Source organism: Lates calcarifer, linkage group LG13, assembly GCF_001640805.2.
Source record: "Lates calcarifer isolate ASB-BC8 linkage group LG13, TLL_Latcal_v3, whole genome shotgun sequence".
Classification (NCBI taxonomy): domain Eukaryota; kingdom Metazoa; phylum Chordata; class Actinopteri; family Centropomidae; genus Lates; species Lates calcarifer.
Genome location: NC_066845.1, coordinates 12,700,346 through 12,723,347, shown reverse-complemented (window position 1 = coordinate 12,723,347; position 23,002 = coordinate 12,700,346). Strand labels below are relative to the sequence as shown.

Sequence of the window (23,002 nt, the reverse complement as noted above, 5' to 3'; positions counted from 1 at the left end):
TGTTGTTGTTTTTTGTTATTTGTCTTCTACTGAATGTAAAATTTAAACTGAGAAATTTAATGGGGATTTACATATGATGTTGCTCTGCTGGAAACCAAAACCATAAATAATTCAGTCAGCTCCTTATTTGATTATGTTTGCTAATTTTGTGACCTTGTCAAGCAATTATTTGTCAATCTCTGCCTTTTTCTCTACTTACCTGGTTCACTGGTTCACTGACTGGCTAATGGTATTTTAACTTGGCCAAATTATGAGCGCTTTTCTGAAGTAGCCGCAACACAATTGGTTCAATATGTTTCACAGTTTAAAAATTTAACAAAGCAACTTTTACAGGAATTCACAAATTTTCCAAAGGATTCATCACTGAGGATGTGGAAATGAAGAAATACACATTCTCTCTGTCTTATTTTTTGCCTTAAATCATCCTTTTTTGACAGCTGACTAACAATCATTACACCTCAAACAGTTACCTGTGAGAATGGCCATAAATCTTGTTAAAATAACCAAAACCGTCTCTCGTATTTTTTTTCCTCACAAGAAGCAACCTGTCTGTAAGCACACACCATCTGTACATAGTTAGAGCCATATGCACACAGATGGCAGCCAAACACTCCCAAAGTTGCTCCGTCCGCACGTCTAACCTTACAAAGCAAACTAATTAACAGTAAAACGCAGAGAGAGGGAAGGAGCAGTTTGAAAGAGTTTGCAATGACTCTAATGAGGAGGGAGAGGGAGAGAGAGGGAGAGAGGGAGAGAGAGGGAGAGAGAGAGGGAGAGAGAGAGAGAGAGAGAGAGAGAGAGAGAGAGAGAGAGAGAGGTCATCTATATAGTAATGCCAGAGGGATGAGGGGGGGCTTCTACTAAGGCTCTAGCTTTACTGCCCTCTTTAAGATCCATATTAAATGAGGGTTACTTATCGCCAAGCCTCTGTCCCACACCACAAGCCTTTAACAGCATGGTGCGGGGCATAGGGCAGGCATCTGAAAAAGAGGGAGATGAGTGGTGGCAGAGCTGGAAATGGAGGGAGGAACCTTGATTTGCCAAATAAGATATAGCTAGAAGCGCTTCCCGTTTCACACTTTATTGTAAAAAGCAAACCCATAAAATGTTTTCCTGGGGCTCAGTGGTCAGTAATATGAATGTTTAGGTACACATTATTTTGTTAGAGGCTCAAGGTTTTCAAATTTTTATACTTAAATCTGTTTATTAGAAGAGTAGTAGCAACTTTATCAATGCTATATTTGAATCCACCTGTTGTTACAAAACCACCAATGTGCAAAATAAGAGACAAAACAATACTTAATTTAATTCCTTTAAATGACAAGCAACCAGTGAAGGACCTGTGTATTGTTCTGGTTGTTGTCTCTTCACAAGACTGTGTACCCACACTTTCAGTGGCCTACCATACTGATGAAATTCATTTTGTGAAAAAGAGGACAACTCCTTGGAAAGTTAATTAGTAGGAAACAAGCGGAGGAAAAAGCAGGAAACGAGAAATGACCCAGCTGCCAAAAGTAATAAGGTTTTCATTATTTATTTCATTATTCATTTATGGATGTGTTCAGACAGAATTAATAATAGAAATCCCTGAGAGAAAATGTTTGCGCTGGAACCCTATTATGAGCAGGCCAAGTGCAGTGGCACAGTTAGTTAACATGCACAAATGTACTGCCCCCGACAAATAACATATCAAGTGGAGCCCTGGATTATTTTGTGCTCCCAAACCTCTCTCTTTCAGTTCTCTGCTTTCATTTAATTGTTTCAGTCAGGGTTAAGGTTGCATTCAAACTGCTACTCCCTGCTACCTTCATAGAAAACAATACAATTTAAGAAAAAGCTAAAGCAATAAAGCAATCATCTGCTGCCAAATGCTGTGAGAACTGTATCGCAATAATCACCATGGCATCCATTTAAATGTCTATTGCTCTGTTTTCATAATGAAGTGAGATGTCCGTTTTTCTCCCTGAGAAAACTAGTAATGAAGCACAGAATCAATTAGAAGTCCCTTTGGAGAGTGGAATTTGTGCTGTTCCATTACACATTTCTTCTTTTTAGTCCAAACATTACTCTGCATGATATTCCCTGATCTGGCCCCGTGTTTGCTTTTTCTCACTGTTTACTGCAACACTTCCAGGCCAACTCACATTTGATTTTCCCCACTGAGATTCCAAACACACTCCCGATACTTGCTCTGGAGAAAATGAGGCCGGAAAAGAGTAGTGGCGAATCATTCAAGGCTGTCCAAAGATCTCTATTACAAAAGCAGATTTTATTTTCACTTCCAACACAGACATCTCTGATAAAAGGCATGTCAAAGGCAACTGAGATGACTGGTTTTTCTCTTGGCATATTATTTTTCACTTATCAAATGTGTTTCCCTTACCAGCCTCCCAACCACAACCTACCCACCCAATTCCTGGCTTTACTATATTAAGGAAAATTGAGAACGGATGGCAAGGAACAGCATGCATCATTGGATCTATTCATCTATCTATCTATAGAAGATGGGGTAGGAGTTAGTGCATGCAGGGTGGAAGGGGGCTGAAAGGGAAAAATGAAATTAAAAATAAGAACAGAGCCTTGGCCATGTGTCAGTTGAGCATTTTTACATTAGCCATACGTAAGGCATTTCTTTCTTCCTTTCTTATTTGCCGCTCAAAGCACCAGGGCCACAGCCATGTGTGAATAATCACACAGAGGGCCTCAGAGGTGCCCTCACTGCCTTACAAGAGGCTGGGTGCAAGGGCAGATGGGGGAGGCGCAGGTTGAAGGACTCAAGAGATGGGGAGGGGACGTAAATGTTAACATGTTGAGGATTTGGATATCCTCACAAGCTTGTCTCATTAGCTGCTAATTGGCAAGACTTTCCCCCATCTTTTGTTCTGCATAAGGTTTGTCTTTTCTTTTTTGGGGGGATGGAGGCAGAGGAGGAAGAGGAAGAGAGGTGGGGGCAGTAGAATGGTGAACTACATATTTCAAGTGCTCCATGCTTCGCTGAGAGTGTTAAGCCCATATTACAGCAACATAAACACTTCTGTCCTACGATTAACCTTAAAAAGCAACTGAGTGCAAAACTAAACGCTCAACCTGCTCAACCAAATTAGCAGAGATCAAGGGGGGAGAGTGAGATAGAAAGAAAGAGAGAAAGAGCAATGAGTGAGAGAGAGGGAGAGAAGCAAGGACAGGGGTTATTTTTCCCCTTTTCCCCCCTTTTTTCCGCTCATTCACCTTTCCCAACTGGGAAATCGTAGAAAAACATCAACACAGCTAAACGGCAAATTATTACCAAAGCTCCCCTCAGTGCTGGGTACAAAGCAGACATATTGGAGTTGTCATGCAGGGGGATGGCCAATACTTTCCTAGAATTATTCTGAGTATTGCACTCTTTGACAAACATTAAACAAGACAATAAAATACATAGGTAAAGGTGCATTTGCCTACGGGCATAGATGGCTTGTAAAAAAGACGGGAAGAAAGAGAAAATGAGAAAATAGGTCTCTATATTAACAACACAGTTTCCTGACAGTCCAAGTGAATTATACATTTACAGAAGTAGCCACTCCAGTCTGCATGAACCCTATCCTCAAGGCAAACCTTGGTCATGACTGGCAAAAAGAAGGTTCATGTGTGCACCTTGAGGATTTTTTTTTCCTGCCATTCTGTCTGTGTCTCCATCTGTCTGTCTCTCTGTCTATAGCTCTCTCACTTTTTCTATCCTTTTGATTCTTGAGAGATACAACTGTGCCCTGAATGCCAATAAGGATTGGAGCAATGGCAGGTCAATTGTCCAGTCTTGTTACTTTAGAAGATTTTTGTTTTTTCTAAAAATGTATTGGATTTCCAGACCAAGTAATTCAAAGAAAACTACGTCTGCTGTAATCTATTTTAATGGACATCATTAAACTGAATAGATGGAGCTATGTGTCTCTCTGTGTTTGCAGAGGGATTTTTATGATGAGTCAAAGAATAGAGGATGTATCAATACTTGCTTTTACTGACAAATGGTATAATATTATGTACTTTAAAAAATCCAGACTATGTTCTTTATTACTAACAGGTGCATGATGTCATTACATTACTACAATAAATTTTTTAAAGTTGTTTTAGGTTGGGGAAGGAATGTGTGTTCACAGCTGAGGAGTGAGGGGAACGTCTGAGGAATGTTTAACACATAAATGGAGCAATGCTTATCAACAGCATGCAGGAGGAAACACTGGAAAAACAGCACAAAAGTAACATGATGGTTACAATTACTGTGAAAGTTAGGGCTCTGTTTTATGTTAAGAGAGATGTCAGAGAGGAAGAGAGGGTTAGGAAGCTGGGTCATAGCCCTCATATGCTGTTTAACACCTGACACCACAGCCTAACCAAGGTTCATAACTCTTATGGAAAGAGAGGTGAAGAAAAAACAGAGGGGAATATAGACGAAAGGAAAACCCAAACCCCGGCACAGTCCAACATTTTTTTTTCTTTAAGGAATAGTACACTCACTTTCTGACATCTCCTGTCACAACTCTGCTTTTTTCTTGAAGCTTTTATTAAGAAATCGCTATGTATAAATTATTATTTAGTGGTTTTTCAACATGTTGGTTTCAACATTCACAGAACAAAATCCAAGTAACCATTTCTGACCAAAGACATCTGACTTCTAGCACAGTCCATGTGACTCACAACAGTAAAGCCTCCTGTAGAAAAATCAAGTTAGGTCACAAACGGCAAGCACATGAGTCCTTAGCTTACTCCAACATCCAGCAGATCAAGGGCCTCGAACGAAAGCAGTACTGACACTGACCTCACTGAGACCCAGCAATTGAAACAGCCGTAACAAGGTATTAGCAAGCACCTCTGTATACCCTCCAAGTCTCAACCCAGGTCTAAAGAAACACAGCTGCACAGGGTGTTTTCCAGGGCGGAGGGCAAACCTGCAAGCAACGTGGTGCCCCTGACTATGCTCAAGGGTGCAGCTGGAAGGTCAAGAACTCAAAGCACCGAGGGCAAAGTTTACAAAGATTAATTTTTAATGGCATTTTTCTTTCTCCAAAATAGCGCTTACTCCACTAAAGTTTTAGATATACATTTTTAGAAGTAATAATGTCCATTTCTTTTTCCTTTCATAACATTTAATGTATATACTATAAATATATGTATTTCCTGTTGCAATGGGTATGAGTTTAGTTTGCCCTCTAAGAATGTGGTATAGTTGCGTGTGTTTTTGTGTGTGTATGCATGTGCAAGCACGTATGGCGGTCGTCTCTGTGTGACTGTGGGCGTCTGGAGGAGAGAGAAGCCTCATCTGTTACCAGCCCAGCCCGGCCGGCCCACCGCATGAAGTAGAACGACAGGGTGTCACCGCCGACGACAGTGATGGATGCCCTAAATTCTGTAGGCAACTTGGGCAATTGGACACATTAACAACAGGCACCTGCTTTCCCCCGTACAAATCTATTAAAAGATAACAGCAATGGCGGCTCCCGCACTATTAGTAAATTATAGCTCTGTCTGAGTGTGAGGTAAGTGTGGGCCTCCCTTCTCCCTCCTGCCCCCATCCACTCTCCCATGCTGCACTTTCTTATTGACAGTCTCACAGTGCCACCCAGTGGCCACAATTTATAATGCTTTTCTAAACTGTTGAGCAATATTTGAACATGGACAAAAAAGTCCACAGGGGAAACAAAGTTTATTGAAAGGTAATCATTCCACCCTTATCTGAGGACAAGATCCATGTACTACAAACTAAATATCAATTTACAGGCTATAATTTGTAATGAATCAACAAATAATGTAATTATATCGTAAATCTATAAAATAAGCTCCATAATAGCCAAGTTATTATCATTTCAAAATGTGTCAAAAGACACCAATTATTCATCGTCCCATTTGCAATCAGAACTCAAATACAAAACCAACAGACACACTATTCACACACAGTGCAAGGCTGCCATGACAACAAACCCTAAGGCCAGTGTCAATTACAGTAGATCACCAAATGTTTGTTGATGATAATCATTGGGGATGCCATCCTGTGTGTGTCGATGGGTTACACAAGTATAGTTCCTCTCTGCCCTTCTGCGTGCATCATGGATTTCTCATACAAGCTATTTCCCATAAACAAGCCTTTCCTTGAGCTGACTGGGCCAAACAGCCAGTGATTGGAGACAACATGGCTGATATAAAACCATTATGACCTACTCAAGACCTCCTCTATTAAAACATTAACAGCGGACCAGTGCTCTCAACATGACACCATTATGACATATCTTGGGCTAGAGCTCAGGTACGCCACATAAACGTGTGTCACATAAATTTGCTGTGGGTAAATATTTCTGTGTCTGTGAGGGGGGTACGTGTTTGCGAGCTGGCCAAGAATAAAGGGAGGACAAGACCAGTAAATACTTTTACAGCAGGCAATTTGTCAGGATGTGTAAATGTCTCCAATTCCCAACAGCACTGAAGTAAAATTTACAGTCACTCGGGAAGTGACAATGCACAAAAAAGGACCACTTTTTACTCTCTCTCATCTCCCTCAGACCACTAAAACCTTCCATAAATCTCCTCCAGTCCCTCCAGATGTCTTGCTGTTGTCAGATATCATGCCTTGACAATGCCTTCCACCATCATTGTCTTGACAGAAATATGATATGTGAAACTGCAATGTCACATCACTTAACATGATTTAGCCTAAGCTAGCCTGCACCATTTTAATCAATCAAAAATGTCACCTTTTTTCCCTGTAATGATGGTAGAGGTATAGGATCCCTGAGTTGGGGTGATCTATAAGACTTATCTAGGCTACTGTTTTATGTCTACTGCCAGCTAATGTACTAAAAGATACTCCTCTCTTCCTGTCATCAGGGTTTCTATCAAATTGGCAAATAAGAAGGCTAGTATTACCTCATAGGCAGGGTGGATGACACCTTCATGTCATGTGTAAACCCCACATATATGACATTATGAGTGTGTGAAACCTATACAGAGTATCCCATTACTGTGCCATCTGACCTGTTTTCTAGGCCCTGTATATGCACTCCCTACACTCACTGAACTGCAAGGCAGTATGGACAAACGTTTCCAACAAATGACAGACAGCATGTATGGTGGTTGCTAATGGATGCTATAAGCTTAGTTGCTTTCACATCCTTTGATGTCTCAAATGTCTCCCTAAGCTGTATTGTTCTGTAAACATTCTAAAGCCTCACTGGATAACCATGGCTTTCAGAAAATCAACATCAGCATTAACTGGTTTATATAAGAGGGGTGATTATAGCTCATTCCAGTAACTTCCAAATACTGCAAGACCCTCTAAGACATACAATCCCAAAACATAACACTGAATATGCACAACAAACTTAATGATGCTGAATTTAAAAAAAACCTTGATGTGAGCAGCAAATACAGTATTAATGGAGTTATGCTAAACGAACTGGATAAATGACTGAAAGGATGCATTTCCCTCATAAAACTTGCATCAGACCATAGGCACACACAAAAATGATGCTTAGTACCATATACTAAAACAGGGAATTTCATTTAGACATCCAGTGTGAAATAAAGTTAACAGACTCTATAGTGTACAACAGGACCGGGAGCCGTACCTGTAACCACAATGGAATGACTGGATCCACATGCCATCAGCTTCGCTGTGCCCAGCCTTGCCCCTGTGAATTCTCTCAGATGGGCCTCCTCTGGACCGATGTCCCCTGGTCTGCCACATCCAGTCTGGCCAAGTTCCCCACTACCCCAGCAAAGCAGATCCATATCCAATTTGCACTGCATGTCCTGGGAACAGAGAAAAAGGAAAAGACAACTTCAATTTTATTCTATTCATCTAGGAGAATTGTGTGTTTTCATGACATCAGTTTTCTTTAAAATAAGAATTCAGATTAGGATTAGGACTTTACTGAACTGAACTAGTACTGATATAGCAGTAGTTTTCATTCATTCATCACCTACATGTACACTTCTCACACACACACCAATAAGCATATGAAATATACTGTTAGATGTTCAAGTGATATAGCAGTCCTAATCTGTCACTATTTGTATATGACAGATGTGGTCTCGCAGACAGTTATGATGAAAAATAATGGTAGTGCTTTAATTAAAATAGCTGTTTAAAAATACTGTCTTTCTGGCCAGCATTAAGCCTATATAAAGCAAATCTTAAGTTCCAAGATTTATTTGTAATGAACTGTGGATCTGACGCAGATCACCAATATTCTCCTCAACATGTTTATTTACAATATGCCCTCGATGCTAATTAGAATGTGACCCTGCACACACATGCAAACACAAACGTGGAAGCTGTGTGTACGTGTAGCCATACACATACATGGAAACACACACACCCACAGCAATATTACCAGCACAATTCCATCCGACTGATATTGGACTTTTCCGAAAGAGCAAACCAATAGATAACCTATTACAAAACTATAAGAGATCAATAGCTAATTTCTTTGCATTGATTACCACTTGGACATTTAACATGCACCCTGTGGCCACAGTGTGTGTTCCGCAAGCTTAGATCCCCATTGGCCCTCATGAGTATTAAAATTATCGATTCAGACAGAGGACTAAAAATGTCAAGCTGTTCATTAATCTTAATAAAGACTGGATTTGACCAAGGCACCCTTTCTCCCAATGCAGGGATACAACCTATCCAAGTAGGAGCACATACACAGCATAGATTAATGAGCTTCTACTGAGGGATGTGATTTAAGTCTTTGCCATTAATAGATCAATTACAAAAGAACAAGTCTGTTATAATAGTACTTTCACCTAGTGTGCATTTCAGCACAACATTTTAAAATTCACATTGGCTGTTTAATAGTAGTTACTTCTTGTGAAATTTCATAGAAACTTTGCAAAACAAGCAGCACTGCAGTAATAAGGTCTATGACGCTGCATCTGCTGTTATGCTACAGATGGCCCTCCACAGTCCATAATGGACAAATGTAATCAGGCACTGCCTAACAGCCAGTTTCATCTCTGTCTTATGTAGATGAGTTTCAAAGCATGCAGGCCTGTCCTTAGCTTAATGAGGGCCCTAAGCAGGATTTGATTTGCTCACTTTTCTTGGTTTTAATTACTTTAATATTTCTGCCACACTTACTCATATGTTTCCTGCTCACAAGTGATTGTCACTTAAACTGTTGCCATGATTTGCTACCTGTATATTCACTAATCAGGGAGAGGGGTACCAGATCATTTTGAAATAAATTAGACAATATTTTGATGGTGGTGGGGGGTGAAATGAATACATATTTCAGTAAACAAAAAAATAATAATAATGGCTGAAACACCACTGGCTAGACGGCTTTACCAACATCTCTGCAATTCTTTCTGCTAAGCTTACCTAGCTTGAGGTTTAGCTTTTTTGCTGTTCAAGCCATTTTCTGACTGTTTTGTCTTTTACTGACTTGACTTTTAAATTATTTGAAGGAAAACTAAGCTGTAATGGGGGATCATGACATGTAATGTCCTTTCAATCACACCTTACAGATAGAAGCATGAAATAAACCAAAGCTGTTAACAGCATCTAAGGGATTTTTTTAAGACATCATATTTGAAAGAAAAGGTCAAAGTTCAACCATATTAGCTTCAAGTCCTTAAAGGACTTGAAGCTAATATGGTTGAACTTTTAATAATGAGGAAAAATTCATGCATTAATTATCTCTTTGGGTAACAATACTTTCACATCTTTTTAGCACTGTAACATATTTTCTGGTCAAAATTATTTCTGTTTGTCCACTTTTACATTACCATAAAATATGAGACTAAACACAGATCATAAGGACCCATTTGGGTTTGTAGTTCTGTAGGCTAAACACACACAACATTAAGACAAAAACGCAGAAACACACTTGGCAGCACTCAGCTACCAGGAACTAACCTGTGCCAATGTTAAAGGACAAGAGGCTTTCATTCCACCGTCGTCTTTGTGTCCCTTCATTTTCTCACATTGGCCTGTTCTCTTGTGGCCCTGACTTCATTTCCTTCTCCTCCCATGGTTGCAGTCAACACACTTGCAGGGTAACTGTCTCCATAGCACCTTCTGTTGACAGCACAGCAACTGATTGAGATTAGCATATTATTATCTTAACTGTGGCAAACTTTGAAAGTGACAAGAGTGACATTTTAGAAGGGTGCACACATGCACACACACAGTGGTGGTGATTTTAGTATTGCTGAGTTGCATTTACCAAAGAGTGAACCGAAGACTGCGTTTGTAGTACTAGATTGCTAGAAACAAACTTTGTATTGTTAATCTAATCACAGTTAATGATGAGCTTTTCTTTTGGATAAACACACTTGAGCAGTCTAAAGCTGTGTTCCAAATCCATACATACTAATTCTATACAGTATGTACTACATTGTTATATCACTTTATAAAATATGATATGATATGGGACATGGATTTCTATTATCAGTGCACAGTGTCACAGCAGACTAACTTTAAAAAATACACAGAATACAGTACAACAAACATACAAATACAAAGAAAAAGTGCTGATTATTTATTTCTATTTTCCAAGATCTTTCTGGAGAGGTCTCACCATCAACCATATTTCCTTTGTGCACTGTCTTGTGGGAGAACAGTAGTTAGTTAAGTATAACTAACTTTTTTCACTTTTCCAGTGTGAACATACTATATACTAAAAACACAGAAGTAATATGGGTTTGGGACAAAATTAACCCATGCCAGTATGTCCTGTAGAGCTGACTAATTTGGCCTAGAAATGTTAAAAAATATTATTCGTAATTACCAACTAATGCACATCAGCCAAAACAAAAATATATATACACATTTGGCAGAATTTTTTTTTTACTTATCTATGAATCTATTTGCATTTATTGTCAATATCGCCTTGCTGTTTGAATCGGTTTATATTTTAGTTAGTTTTAAGGAATGCAAAATCAATATGCCTATTAGACATTGTATTCTATTAAGGGTATGCACGTGACGTCACCGTACACGGAAGTCACTGCGGTTACGCCCACTGAGTGGCAGAAAGACCGAATGGCAGCGTTAGCCGCCAAAGTTTAAAAACGATATTAAAAAATGGGGAAGTGCACTCGATTGTACACACAGATTTGCGAAGGGGTCAGCGCTATCTTTCTACAGGCTACCGAAAGCCACAGAAAATAGAAGTAGATAGATCGCTACTATTTGCAGACACAACTGGAATCCGGGCACCGAAATCTGGATTGGCGGTTCCCATTATGTGGTTATTCTGTATTTTTGGTTAAAATCATACCTTAAGTTACATACTGTAGTGGCTAACATTACTTTTCAGTGAAGCTCTTATTGTTAGCATCTTTCTTTTGGCTGTATTAATCATAACTGACGTTTTTGTCTTCATTTGTTAAAAAGCGTCCATGATTATGAACCTTATAGCTAACTTAAGGTAACTGATGTACACAAAAGTCACTTCAAGTCAAGTACTTTAGTAAAAGTAAAGATATCGTGTTAACATATTTCTTTAGTAAAAATGAAAGTCACCTAAATAAATCGTGATTGAGTAAAAGTCTCAAAGTATCTCATACTAACTATATTTAAATATCGTATACATACATTTATTTGTATCAATACACTATACTGTAAACGGACATTTTATCAGCTGATTATCTGCTATGATGTTTAGTTTTGGTGTGTGTTTAAATCTAATGGCTGATACAATAAATTAATTTTGAAATGTGCTAATCTGGCTCTGATTCATATAGAAAATCCCGCCTTGAAGTACGATCAAGCGTCAAGGCTTTTGTATGCCTTGTGTATTTTGCTGAAAATCAGGTACATATAAATGTCAGGATACCAGATTCCTGGCCACATGTCAATGTCTGTGGACCAGTTGAATTTTGGTAGCTCGTACGGATCACTGTCAAGTCCAATTGTCTTGATAATCCATATTTTCACCCGGCTTCGCTGTGTCTACCGCTACATGCCATGTTAAGGTAGTTTGTTTTACCACTCAGTCCGACTAAGAGGGGCGTGTCTCGGGGAGGAAGTGACGTAAACGCATACACTCTATTGAACTGTTCTAAATAAAGTTTTAAAAAATGAAAAAGAAAGAGCGAGAGGAAAAAACTTTGGTAAACACTGACTTCCCAATTTGCGACATTGACCAATGACAAGCCGGTCTGATGGAGCTGAATTTAAAAAGGTACGAAACTTAGAGGACGCTAACCTAGCTTGTTGGCAACGTTGCACCATTAAGCTCGTCTTTTGTCGGAATAAACACTGTTCCACAGAAGAGCAGTGGTTTTATAGACAGTTATGAGCCGACGGTACAAATGCAAACTTTCTAAATGTATTGTCCCGTCAGTGACCCAACTTAGCGAAGTTTGCTAATTGATGTTAGCAATATTCGTTAGCTCGCAAAGTTTCACTTTACCTCCTCGCCAACTTTTACTTGTGTGAACCTGACCCACAACCTACCCAAGCCTAACCCACTTCCCATGGGAAGCAAATTTCGGCGGTGGAACACACCTCAACATAGCACGTCGATTCGGTTAGCTTATTAAGGTTAGCTCGTCAGATACGGCGTTTCACTAGCTTGTCCTGCAAGTACTCGTGTCACAAACCTTGCAGGCTAGGAAAGGGGTTTTTGCTAACCACGCTCACAAAGTTAGCTAGATTGCCAAATACCCATGCAGAAAACAATAATATGGTGATTTGTAACTGCAAAAGGGTCCCTCAGATTACGTTACTGCTTAAAATAACACAGGCTGATAAGACTTACCGCGGATCAGCGTTGATGTTGAAGTTGATGACGGGACGAAGAGGGCCTACCGCGCTTTGACCCTGGCCTAAAATCACGTGCAGTGGGAGGTGAGGTCACCCCACCCAACTTCCTTTTCCTTTTTTACTTTTACTTTTTTAACACGCTATTAATTATATTAAATGTCTAAATTGTATAGAAGATAACTTAATGAAGAATATAAGATTTAATTGCTAACTTTTTTCGTTTTAGCAAAACTTCCGCAGTAGGCATCAAACCTTCAGAATAAAAGCAAGACTTTTTTTTGTTTGTTTGTTTTCCCAAGGTTTGAGAATACTCTGATGTAGTAATACTTTTCATTGGGCCAGTAACTGATTTGAGGGAGAAAAAAGGGTGCAGGGTGGGGGGGTGTTATCTCACAATACCCCAGCTTGTATATACAGTCTATAATCCTGTGCACACCAGCTTCCATATCACTGTTTTTCCTAGAATTGGCCTCCAGGTGGCTCAAAACATTACTACATTACTCCTCACAGGGTGGCCTGCAGTCTCTTCCTGCGACCCACCATTTCCTCCCCTCTTCGCTGGATGGCAATAGAGGTCTTCAGGCTGACTTTCCCAGGGCGTGACGCCATGAATCCCCCATAATCAGAACAGCAAACAGCGAAGACGTTTAGAAAGTAAATTGTGGATCGGGCATATGTTTTTCTGTTTAATTAAGCGACACAGTCACAACAACAATGCCTTCCATTAAAAGCTTTACGATGACTTACGACGCGCTGAATGAGTCCCGGACGTTTTCGGAAGGAGACAGGATAACAGGAAAAGTAACATTGGTGCTATTTAAGGACACCAAAGTACTGAAACTGTTTGTTAAAGCAAAGGGAGACGGTAGCGTGAGCTGGTCGACCACGAGCGGCGATCGCAACCATACGTACAGTGCAGGGAGGAGGTTTTTCAAACTGAAGCAGTTTTTAATCCAAGAGGCGTCCCACGGTAGGCGATAGACGTTATGCATGCCATTTAAAACTAGCAGGTTTAGGCCCTCTATTACTCCCCGATTGTCCGTTTGTGATGTTTTCTGTTTTGTTTTTATCCACTGGTGGTCATGGCACAGCCTGTCAGTGATACTAAATACCTGTTAATCTCCATTACTTATTTAAAATACCGCAAAAATGTCAAAGTACCACAATATAGAACAAGTTAATCCTCACAGTCAAAACGTAAAAGTTCAGGAAAAGTTATCAGGAAGAAAGAGTTATTCATTGTGCAAAATAGCCCATCTTTTTTGAAAATAATAACATATGTTTCATACAGTTTGATTATTCCTGGGACATTGTGCTAGCATCATTGTTATAGCAAGTCTGGTTGGAGTTTATATAAAGCTATCACAATTAATATAGTGGATAGAATATATAATGTTGACAATAACTGTAGGATAAGTGATAGCATTAAATGGTAATACTTACATCAAGGTTTAGTATTCTTAGTACAATACTACAGTAAAAGCACTTTGTGACTTTCCACCACTGCCTTCATTACTATTTACAATAGCCTGGTAGTAGATAGTAATAATGGTAGACTGTTGTCAATGCTAACACCAGTATCCTTTCACTTTCAGAAACAATCATTCCCCAAGGGATTCACCACTACAATTTTAGCTTTAACATACCTCAAGGGTAAGTACAGTAAGACACTAATGTTTGTACTTTCACAATGTAATTGATTTTAACAACCAGGACCAAATACCCAACTCCTGCTCATTCTATAAACTGATGCTTGGTAATTCAGTTTTTGATTGAATAGTAATCTCTGGTTGTCCAATACAGGACTTCCTGGTCTAAAGGACTGCCTTCATCCTTCAAGGGGAATCATGGAAAGATTGTTTACAAGCTGGAAGCTGTGCTGTCCAGGAGTTGGAGGATGGACCGCACACTCAAAGAGGAGTTACAATTTGCCTCCAAATCCTTTCCACCCCGTCATTCTCTGATGGTGTGTAAAATATTTAATCATACTCGTACAAATCTCTTGATATCCCCTTATCTTACAGTACAGTGTGTGGCGATGACATTTTGTAATGGAACTGTATAATGGGTGTAGTGCTGTAGTAGTCCACTAGTCTGATACAACACTTTTCAGTTCACCTAAACCACATTCAGTTATCTTTGTTCTGAAGAGCCACACAGATATTTTTTGTTTGTTTGTTTGTTTGTTTTTGTCCAGCTCTGAAAATCTCTGCCACCACCACAGTATAATGGAGCTAATAGGCCTTATTCACAGTGGACATTTCAAAATCTTTTGTAGGAAAACCACCGTTGTAATTAATGACAGTATAATGATGGCTATAATCCATTTAGAAGCATTAGATGCATCAGAGTCTAACAATTGCGCATGCTTGCTAACTGGTGTGGCAGACAGAACACAGCCATCACGAAGGGCATTAGCTCCACATGTGCTTTCCCTGCTATGAAAAGACAAAATGTCTTCTGTGAAAAGGGTACTATAAGAATTTGTGTCTTTCCAGATACAGTATCCCACTTACTTTGAATTATTCATAGACCACTTGTGAATTATTTTCATAGATACTCTTTCTTTTATAGAAAGTAGTTCTGGTGAAAAGTAGGTGATGAGATTCAAAGGGCAGTGCAGTGGTACTCACCTGTTCCTGAGGACCTGGGTATCTTGCCCTGCTTTCTTGCTGTAACACTTAAATCATGCACTGTGTTGTCTTAATAACAGAGGTGGATCAAAAGTAATTGTTTTTTCTGTTAATTGTATTCTAGTCACAGCAAGTTGGTTCAACAAACGAAGAGATGGGACTCTTCTCAAAAGGACATGTACGACTGAATGTCACTGTTGACAGAAAGGCTTATGCCCCAGGTAGTAAAATTCTAATACGGTAGGTTCAAGTCTTGGGGTAAGATCTTTTGCTGAAGAAGGCAGATGCTGCAAATCATTTTTTGTCATTTCATGGTTGTCACACCCAACAATTTACAAAATAGTAAACCAATTTAATCAAATATGCAGTAATACTGTTGACATCACAGTTTATGAACTATCTATCTTTATCTTGTCCAGCTTATTAGTTTTGCAAAGTTGAAAGAATTTGTATGTATTGTCCAGTCCAGTTTCATGATAGACATTTTGATACATCATCACAGGAGAAGCAGGTTTATCTAATAATATTAATAACAGGTGCACTCCATTAAGACATGTCCACTCCAGTGCCATGTATTGTCAGTGCAGGTTTACATTTTTATTATCCTAGGACACTTCATTACAGCTGATGTAATATTAATGGTACCAGTTACACCTGTGCTCTTGATAATACTTAGTAATGTGTTGGTGGGGTTTAGCATTTCAGCACAATTCACGTCAGTAAGTTTAACCTCACAAGCTTAATAAAAATCTTTCCTGTGTGGCTCCTGAATTGAAATAAAATACTGCATTGTTTTCCTCATAGGTGAAACAGTGGATATTGTTGCAAATATTGACAATTCTTCATCCAGTGAGATGACACCCAAGTTCAAGTTCACCCAAGAAGTGGTGTACTGTGCCAGGGGCAATACCAAATTTGAAGAAAATGTTATCCACAAAGTGCTTGATAACTGTGTTAAACCCAAAACCCAGAAGCAGGTCAGGTGTGCGTTCAAGATTCCTCAATTTCAGACCCTGACAATCCTGAACTGTGACATCCTCTCAGTGAAATACTATGTAAAGGTATGCAACAATATATCTTTGTGGTAAAGCATAGTAAGCTAAGACTGTTGACACTGTATACCTATAAATATTGATAAATATTTTCCAACTTTGTTGTGACTGTCAGGCGTTCTCTTGCTATTGTTTTATAAGTAAAGCATCACAATTTAATGAGGCAGTTGTATTTTTTTCTCAGGTGTATCTGGACATCAGATTTGCCTCCGATCCAAAAGTCGTTTTCCCGGTGATCATTCTTCCACCTGAGTTAGCTCTTGGCCCTCAGCCTGATGTGGCTGCAGAACCCTACCCAGCTGGGGCTGCTGGGGGCCCCAGTGACAGCGACTTTCATTCCCCAGGGGTGTGTATGAGTCCTTATCCTGCATTCCCACATTCAGCCATTCATGAGTACCCAGGAGCTCAAAGGTACTCAGCACCACAACCCACATATCCAGATAACCCACCAATGTACAGTGGTCCACCAGTTGTGTACCCTGCTCAGCCAGCACACATGAGCGGGTCCTACAGTAACCCAGCACCACAGCTCGCTTCTCCACATAGATCTCCATTTTCATCTCCATCACCATCTTTCATGGTTCCACCTACTGCCCCAACATCTCATCCACCCCCAACTGCACCAGAGATCTATCCATCCCCTTCCTCACTGTCTCACATATCCCCACCTGCTCCTACATACAGTTTGCTGCCTTCTGCATCAATGCTGAACACAGACTTCCTGTCTCAATCAGACGAACCTCCTCCAACGTATTCCAACCTTTTCCCATCTTCTCCTGAAAATTCTGATGCAAAATAATAGACTGAATCAGTTCAGTAATTATGAGGTCACTAACAGTGCAAAATCAGATCTTCCGAACCATGCTTATTTATCAGTTTTAGATTTCAAGTGTGAATGTAAAACAAAAAAATGGCATTGTGTGCAGTATTTACTATTTACGTGTTAACAGTAATATACAGAAATAGGACTTCTGTATTGTGTGTGATGGTTGTTTTCCAGCCAGTTGTTAAATAGCTATTACTCAAACCTCATGGGGATACACTGTGTATTTCATGTGCCATGTTCAACTCAAGTGCCCTAGACTGATCATTTTCTCAGCCATGTATTGAATACCTACTCTTTCTACCTCACTGGTCTATGTGGAAGATAGTTACAAGAAAACATTTACAACATTTCACTGTGTTAAGGAAAAAATACTTTTTATACTTTGTTAAAGCAGCCAACCAAGAGGCTAAAATATATATATATATATTCGATTTGTTTTACAGTCTGTTGAGTTACAGCAACTTCTGTTTATGTCTTATGTCTCAGCCTTGTAAATTTGAATAAAGAACAGTCAGGTCAAGTTTCTCTGTGAATGATGTTTGTTTTCATTTCTCGACCACAATGTAGTACAGCTCTTGGTCTATATGGTAATCTCACCTCTTTCTTTGATTTCTCTCTTTGTCATTCTAAGTTATTTCACTCATACCAGTTAAATAGCCAGATAATTAACAGTTGACATAGCACGATGCTTACACACTCTATACGCCCCCTCAAAGTATAACAAAACAACCACCTGAGCTTATGTAAACCCGAATAGCGTGTTGAGTAAATGTTTGAGCAGCTTGACATGGAGCAATAACGGAGGTTTTTCTGTGACCTCACTGTTTGGGCGGAGCCGGATATAAATGGAAGCGCCTTCCTCTGTTTATAGTACTGTTATGTCAGTGGTGGGTGCAGCGTGTCGACTGGTGGGACATGTCTCCGATAAAAGATTTCTGTGTGACTTACGACGCTATCAACGAAGAGGGCACCTTTTCCAGTGGGGATCCTCTTTCAGGAACAGTTACTTTCACTTTGACAAAAGACACCAAAGTGAAATGTCTTTCCGTAAAAGCTAAGGGGGACGCGCGCGTGCACTGGACAGAGGGAACTGGAGATAACAAGAGGTCGTACTCTGCGCACAGGAGATACTTCAAACTGAAAGAATTGTTATTAGCAGAAAATGAGAAAGGTAGGTCAAAGAGCTGCAACCACTCTGATTTGCTTACTACTCTTAACACAGACGTAATTTATGTTAGTCTGGTATTATCAGTGTTAGTCTGATAACATTAATAGATGGTAATATGATAGCCTACCTCGTAAATGATACACAGTATACTGTACCCACGGGGTTGTTAATACTAGCACTTGAGGAACTTTGAACTCTGCTTGACAGGTGACTGAATTCCCACTTGTTTTGTAGGCACTGTACTTCCCAAAGGGACCCATCGCTTTAAATTCAGGTTTCAAATCCCACAGGGGTAAGTAGGAATTCCCACTATCTAGAATATGTCACTGTGTCATTGTCTGCTTTTACAAACTGCTGCATTTGAGGACCCACTCTGTCCCATAGGGATATGCCTTCATCCTTCAAGGGGCTTCACGGAAAGATTGTGTACATGATTGAGGTGAAGATGTCCAGGAGCTGGCGGCTGCCCTCTATAGAACAAAATGAGATTAAATTTGTTTCCAGGTCCGTACCACGCCTTGACCAAATGGTGGTAAGTAAGACACTATAGTGATACAGATTAAGAATCTGATGCACTATTTCCACTTTTACATCAAACTTAAATGTTTGGATTTCTGCTGTGCTTAAAGTGGCTTGTAGATGCTGAACTGAAGATGTTTAAGATAAGAGGACAGATGAGAAGAGGAAGCTGGCTAAAATTGAAGAAAATGAATGGAGGGGCCGAGGTGGTGGCAACAGTAAAGAGTTGTCTCATAACTGTGAAAACAGTTTTACACATAGGCCTACTTTATGCGTCAGAGGAAAGATTCATAAAATCTGCCATTGAGAAAACATAACACCTGTGTACTGTGTTAGGGAAGTGACAGACAGCAGCAACTACTGTAAGGTTACAGTTCATTTAAAAAAACAAAAAAAAAAACAGTCAGGAAATTGGTTGAGCAACTTGTTGGACTAAACTAATTAATGGAACAGAGTACCTTCCGCTGCAAGGAGTGGCAGTTGGAGTGACGAGTGTTGAAAATGTGAAATCGACTGATGTAAGTGTATGGTAGGAGACCAAGAGAGAGTGTACCCAATTGTTCAACCCTGTCTCAAACCTGGTCAGAGAGGATTCATTTTGAGACTTTAAAATCTCAGAGAGAGTTTAACGAGTTCACTTTTATTATGTTCACCTAGATGGCTTAATCCAAAGGTTAAAGCAAGATGACAGTATTTTCTCCTGGACGTTGAATTTCAGCCATAAGAGAGATGTTTGTTGAATGTTTGTTTTACATTTTTTGCTCTAGAGCACACAGTTTGGATCAGTGAATAAAGAGATGGGAATGTTTTCTAAAGGAGAGGTCCAAATGTCCGCTTCCGCTAACAGAAAGGTTTGTTCTCCAGGTAAGTTCACTCCAGCTCACTCACAACCAAGTGTTGATGTGAGATGTAAAATGTAGTAGACTACATTGTCAGTGCAAGTTATTTACATATGTGCATACTTTCTACAAACAGTGTTGTAAAAACCTATGTCATTATTTCTAATGTGCAGTGACATTATACCCGGAAAATTAGTGTATATTCAGATGTTATGGTTTGTTTTTGATAGGTGACACCTTGTCTATTGTTGCCAATGTCAAGAACATGTCTTCCAAAACAATGAGAGCCAAATTCAGTTTACAGCAGAAGACAGTGTACCGCGCCAGTGGCAGCACCAATTCTGGTGACATAAGTCTGTGCAAACTGCTCGGTGACACTATCGCACCAAACTCAGAGGTAAATGTCACCTGCCAACTGGAGATTCCTGCTGATGTCATCTACTCTCTCCAAAATTGTGACATCGTCTCAGTTGACTATTACGTCAAGGTATGTAATAATGTCATAGCAATGTTGCATCAACTCAGAAATGAATGAATTGTTCTTGTTTCCAAATAGTGGTCTGAAATCACACACATCATCAATCATTACAAATATAAAACAACAGCACAATGTCTCAGAAAATCAGAGTATAAGTATGCATTATAAGTACATGGTTGGCAGATATAACAGACAGTAATCATGCCTATCTGTCGGTCAGCACAATCAACTTTATTGGTTTAAAAGATTTCTGCTCCTCAACAATGCATGTTTTCATTTCCCCAGGTGTATTTGGACATCAGCTTTTCCTTTGACCCAGAGGTTGTGTTTCCACTGATCATTATTCCTTCTAGCCTTGCTAAACTTCAGCCTGTTGAGGCTATGGGGCCTAACCCAGCTGGGCCCTTTTGGGGAGCAAGTAACAGCGACTTCCCTCCCCCTGCACCCGCAGGTCTAGGTGCTTATGCATACCCACCACCGGTTCCCACTCAACCCGCAAACATCTCAAGTGGCTATAATAATCCTTGGCCACAACCGGCCACTCAGTATGGTTTTTCAATCCCAACATTCCCATCATCCTCAGTGCAACATCCAGCCCCTACTGCTCCACCTCAGTTCCAACAGGAAGCAGAACCACCATCATATATGGACCTTTTCCCCCCTTCTCAGGATACTCAGGGCTGGGGTGGAACAAATCAAAAAAGCTGAGCTTCAAAAAGAAAACAAACAATCTTGAAATAATGACAGATGCTCAAGGCATTTGAACTATTTATAACATAGTAAAATATTTGCCATTTACAAATGTAAAACTGAATTCTATATCTCTTCTACTGTTTGACATTCTAACAAGTTCTTTTTTTATAGAGAAGAATATTTCATATGTGCAGAGTGTATGAGTGTTCGATGTATAACCAAAATGGCCAGTGTTCTATGTGAGAGTAAGTGCTCTGTTCCTGTGAGGATCTTTCAGTGTAATAGTGTCTCTCTCTGGTTTGTGGGCTCAGCCTGGCAGATGTCTGCAACTGATTGCTTCATTTTCAACATCCTGCCTTTTAAAAATGTCTTGGGCTTGAGAGGTCTGAGGGCAGCTTTTCTCACAGCAGTGCCTGGTTCTGCCCTCAACCTCCAACCTAATTGTCCATTAGATGTAAGATTGTTGGGACATCTTCAATGTCTGTTTTATTCATAGTAACTATTTTGTTTTATTAAAATTGATTTTATTATGTTCTGTTTTATTTTAGTACCACTTATACCTTACTCTGCAGTGTGTGGCGCAGAGAGATGCTTCACTGTGATATTGTTTGATACAATTAACAGTAAGTAAGTAATGATATTTGACTTCACTTGACTTGTAAGTTGTTTTGGAGGTTGTGTGAATAGAATAGTAATTTATCTTTTTGTTAACTGTACTAGTCATTTTTTTTGTTGTTTTGGTTCACCCTGAGCTATAGTGCTTCAGTTTATTGTAACAGTTCCACAGTTTGTAACAATAAATTATTCCACTTTAACTACAATTTAGTATTCAGACTTTGGTTTGGGCACCAGGGAGGAAACAACCTTGTTTATATCACACTCCCACTCTCCTGTAGGGTGTAACAAAATATATATTCACTTGATTCCTTACTTTTAATACAGATATTTATTTGTTCATGGCAGTTCATGGCATGACTGGTAAACAAAACCTCAGATGTCATACAGAGAGCAAGTTATTATAGGAGCTGCAGGAGAACAGTTAGGAAATATGTTGAGGAACTTGTTGGGCACAACTAAATTAACAGACTAAAGTAACTTCTGCTGAAAGGAGTGGCAGTTGGAAAAGTGTTGAAAATGTGAAATCGACTGATACAAGTGTATGGCCCATTGGGAAACCAGGAGAGACTGTACAGTATTGTTCAACTCCATCTCAAACCTGGTCAGGGAGAATTATTTTGAGACTTGAAAGTCTCAGAAACAGTTTAAAGAGTTCACTTTTTATTGTAGTCACCTGGATGGCTTAATCCAAAGGTTAATTGCAAGATGACTGTATTTTCTCCTGGACTTTGAATTTCAATCATAAGAGAAATTACACTGATGTGAAATAGTGTTTGTTATTAAATAAAATATTGCTTTAATAACTTTGTCCCAACACTGTTGAAGAAGTTCCTACACAGGGCACTTATAAGTTACTTTGTTGGAGACTGTGCTGGTCTTCCATTATTTGAAGCCCCTGACCAACCAGTCTGTCTTTCTTTGTTACTTGCCTTTCCTCACCATTTTGATAACAATATACAATAACAATATATAGTGCTACTCCCGCTACAGTACTACAGTACAGCATCAATAATGCATCAGAGGGTGTAGTGATACAGTTTGTTCCAACACTTCCTTTGTATAGACAGAGGGTTTGTAAGTCAAAAATTGGGAAAGATGTGAGAACTGTTTGCATGCATTTGTAACTGGAAAACTGCGGGTGTTCTAAAACTTTTGACCGGTAGTGTAATTATTTTGATCAAAGACTTTCACATTCCTTTGTGGTGCATCATGATAGAGAAAAACATCATGTGACCACACAGGCCCCAAAAGCTGTCCCATTCCTCACAGTAACGAGTGAGCAATCCTATTCAGCTTGGAACGCTGTTTTCTCCTTATAACAGATTTATGCTCTTTAAATCTAATTGGTAGTCCACAGAGTTGTAGCACACTGGTAGTAAACACACATTTTCTTGCCTGCCAAGCAGTAAACAAGGAATGTGTATATGC

At 39.5% G+C, this 23,002-nt stretch overlaps 3 protein-coding genes across 3 annotated transcripts in view; 2 read left to right on the top strand and 1 right to left on the bottom strand.

Annotated features, from left to right (window-relative positions):
• LOC108878472 (E3 ubiquitin-protein ligase HERC2) overlaps positions 1 to 12,879 on the bottom strand; it is a 286,295-nt gene extending 273,416 nt beyond the window's left edge. The window contains exons 1-3 of the mRNA XM_051075311.1: positions 12,744 to 12,879; positions 9,893 to 10,072; positions 7,593 to 7,776 (exon numbers count right to left, since the gene is read on the bottom strand). Of these exons, the coding sequence (XP_050931268.1) occupies positions 7,593 to 7,776; positions 9,893 to 9,952 (244 nt within the window). The 5' untranslated portion in view covers positions 9,953 to 10,072; positions 12,744 to 12,879. The remainder of the gene's footprint in view (positions 1 to 7,592; positions 7,777 to 9,892; positions 10,073 to 12,743) is intronic.
• A 383-nt stretch (positions 12,880 to 13,262) lies between these two features.
• On the top strand, positions 13,263 to 17,792 carry LOC108878473 (arrestin domain-containing protein 3). The gene is made up of 6 exons (XM_018669219.2): positions 13,263 to 13,718; positions 14,344 to 14,401; positions 14,552 to 14,714; positions 15,506 to 15,602; positions 16,186 to 16,442; positions 16,618 to 17,792. The coding sequence occupies exons 1-6, from the start codon at positions 13,463 to 13,465 to the stop codon at positions 17,230 to 17,232; spliced, it is 1,446 nt and encodes a 481-aa protein (XP_018524735.1). The 5' UTR covers positions 13,263 to 13,462; the 3' UTR covers positions 17,233 to 17,792.
• A 319-nt stretch (positions 17,793 to 18,111) lies between these two features.
• Positions 18,112 to 22,377, top strand: LOC108878474 (arrestin domain-containing protein 3). The gene is made up of 6 exons (XM_018669220.2): positions 18,112 to 18,430; positions 18,662 to 18,719; positions 18,812 to 18,959; positions 19,714 to 19,810; positions 20,016 to 20,272; positions 20,549 to 22,377. Exons 1-6 carry the CDS (start codon positions 18,175 to 18,177, stop codon positions 20,969 to 20,971), a joined length of 1,239 nt encoding a protein of 412 aa, XP_018524736.1. The 5' UTR covers positions 18,112 to 18,174; the 3' UTR covers positions 20,972 to 22,377.
• Positions 22,378 to 23,002: the final 625 nt, after the last annotated feature.

What these genes read in the sequence shown, in the direction of transcription:
- LOC108878473 (XM_018669219.2), top strand. Translation starts at nt 13,463, where the DNA reads ATGCCTTCCATTAAAAGCTTTACGATGACTTACGACGCGCTGAATGAG. An exon ending in AGCTTTAACATACCTCAAGG is followed by an intron (nt 14,402 to 14,551) that starts GTAAGTACAGTA and finishes TGTCCAATACAG; the next exon opens with GACTTCCTGGTCTAAAGGAC. An exon ending in CACCCCGTCATTCTCTGATG is followed by an intron (nt 14,715 to 15,505) that starts GTGTGTAAAATA and finishes ATTGTATTCTAG; the next exon opens with TCACAGCAAGTTGGTTCAAC.
- LOC108878474 (XM_018669220.2), top strand. Translation starts at nt 18,175, where the DNA reads ATGTCTCCGATAAAAGATTTCTGTGTGACTTACGACGCTATCAACGAA. An exon ending in ATTAGCAGAAAATGAGAAAG is followed by an intron (nt 18,431 to 18,661) that starts GTAGGTCAAAGA and finishes CTTGTTTTGTAG; the next exon opens with GCACTGTACTTCCCAAAGGG. An exon ending in CAGTTGACTATTACGTCAAG is followed by an intron (nt 20,273 to 20,548) that starts GTATGTAATAAT and finishes TCATTTCCCCAG; the next exon opens with GTGTATTTGGACATCAGCTT.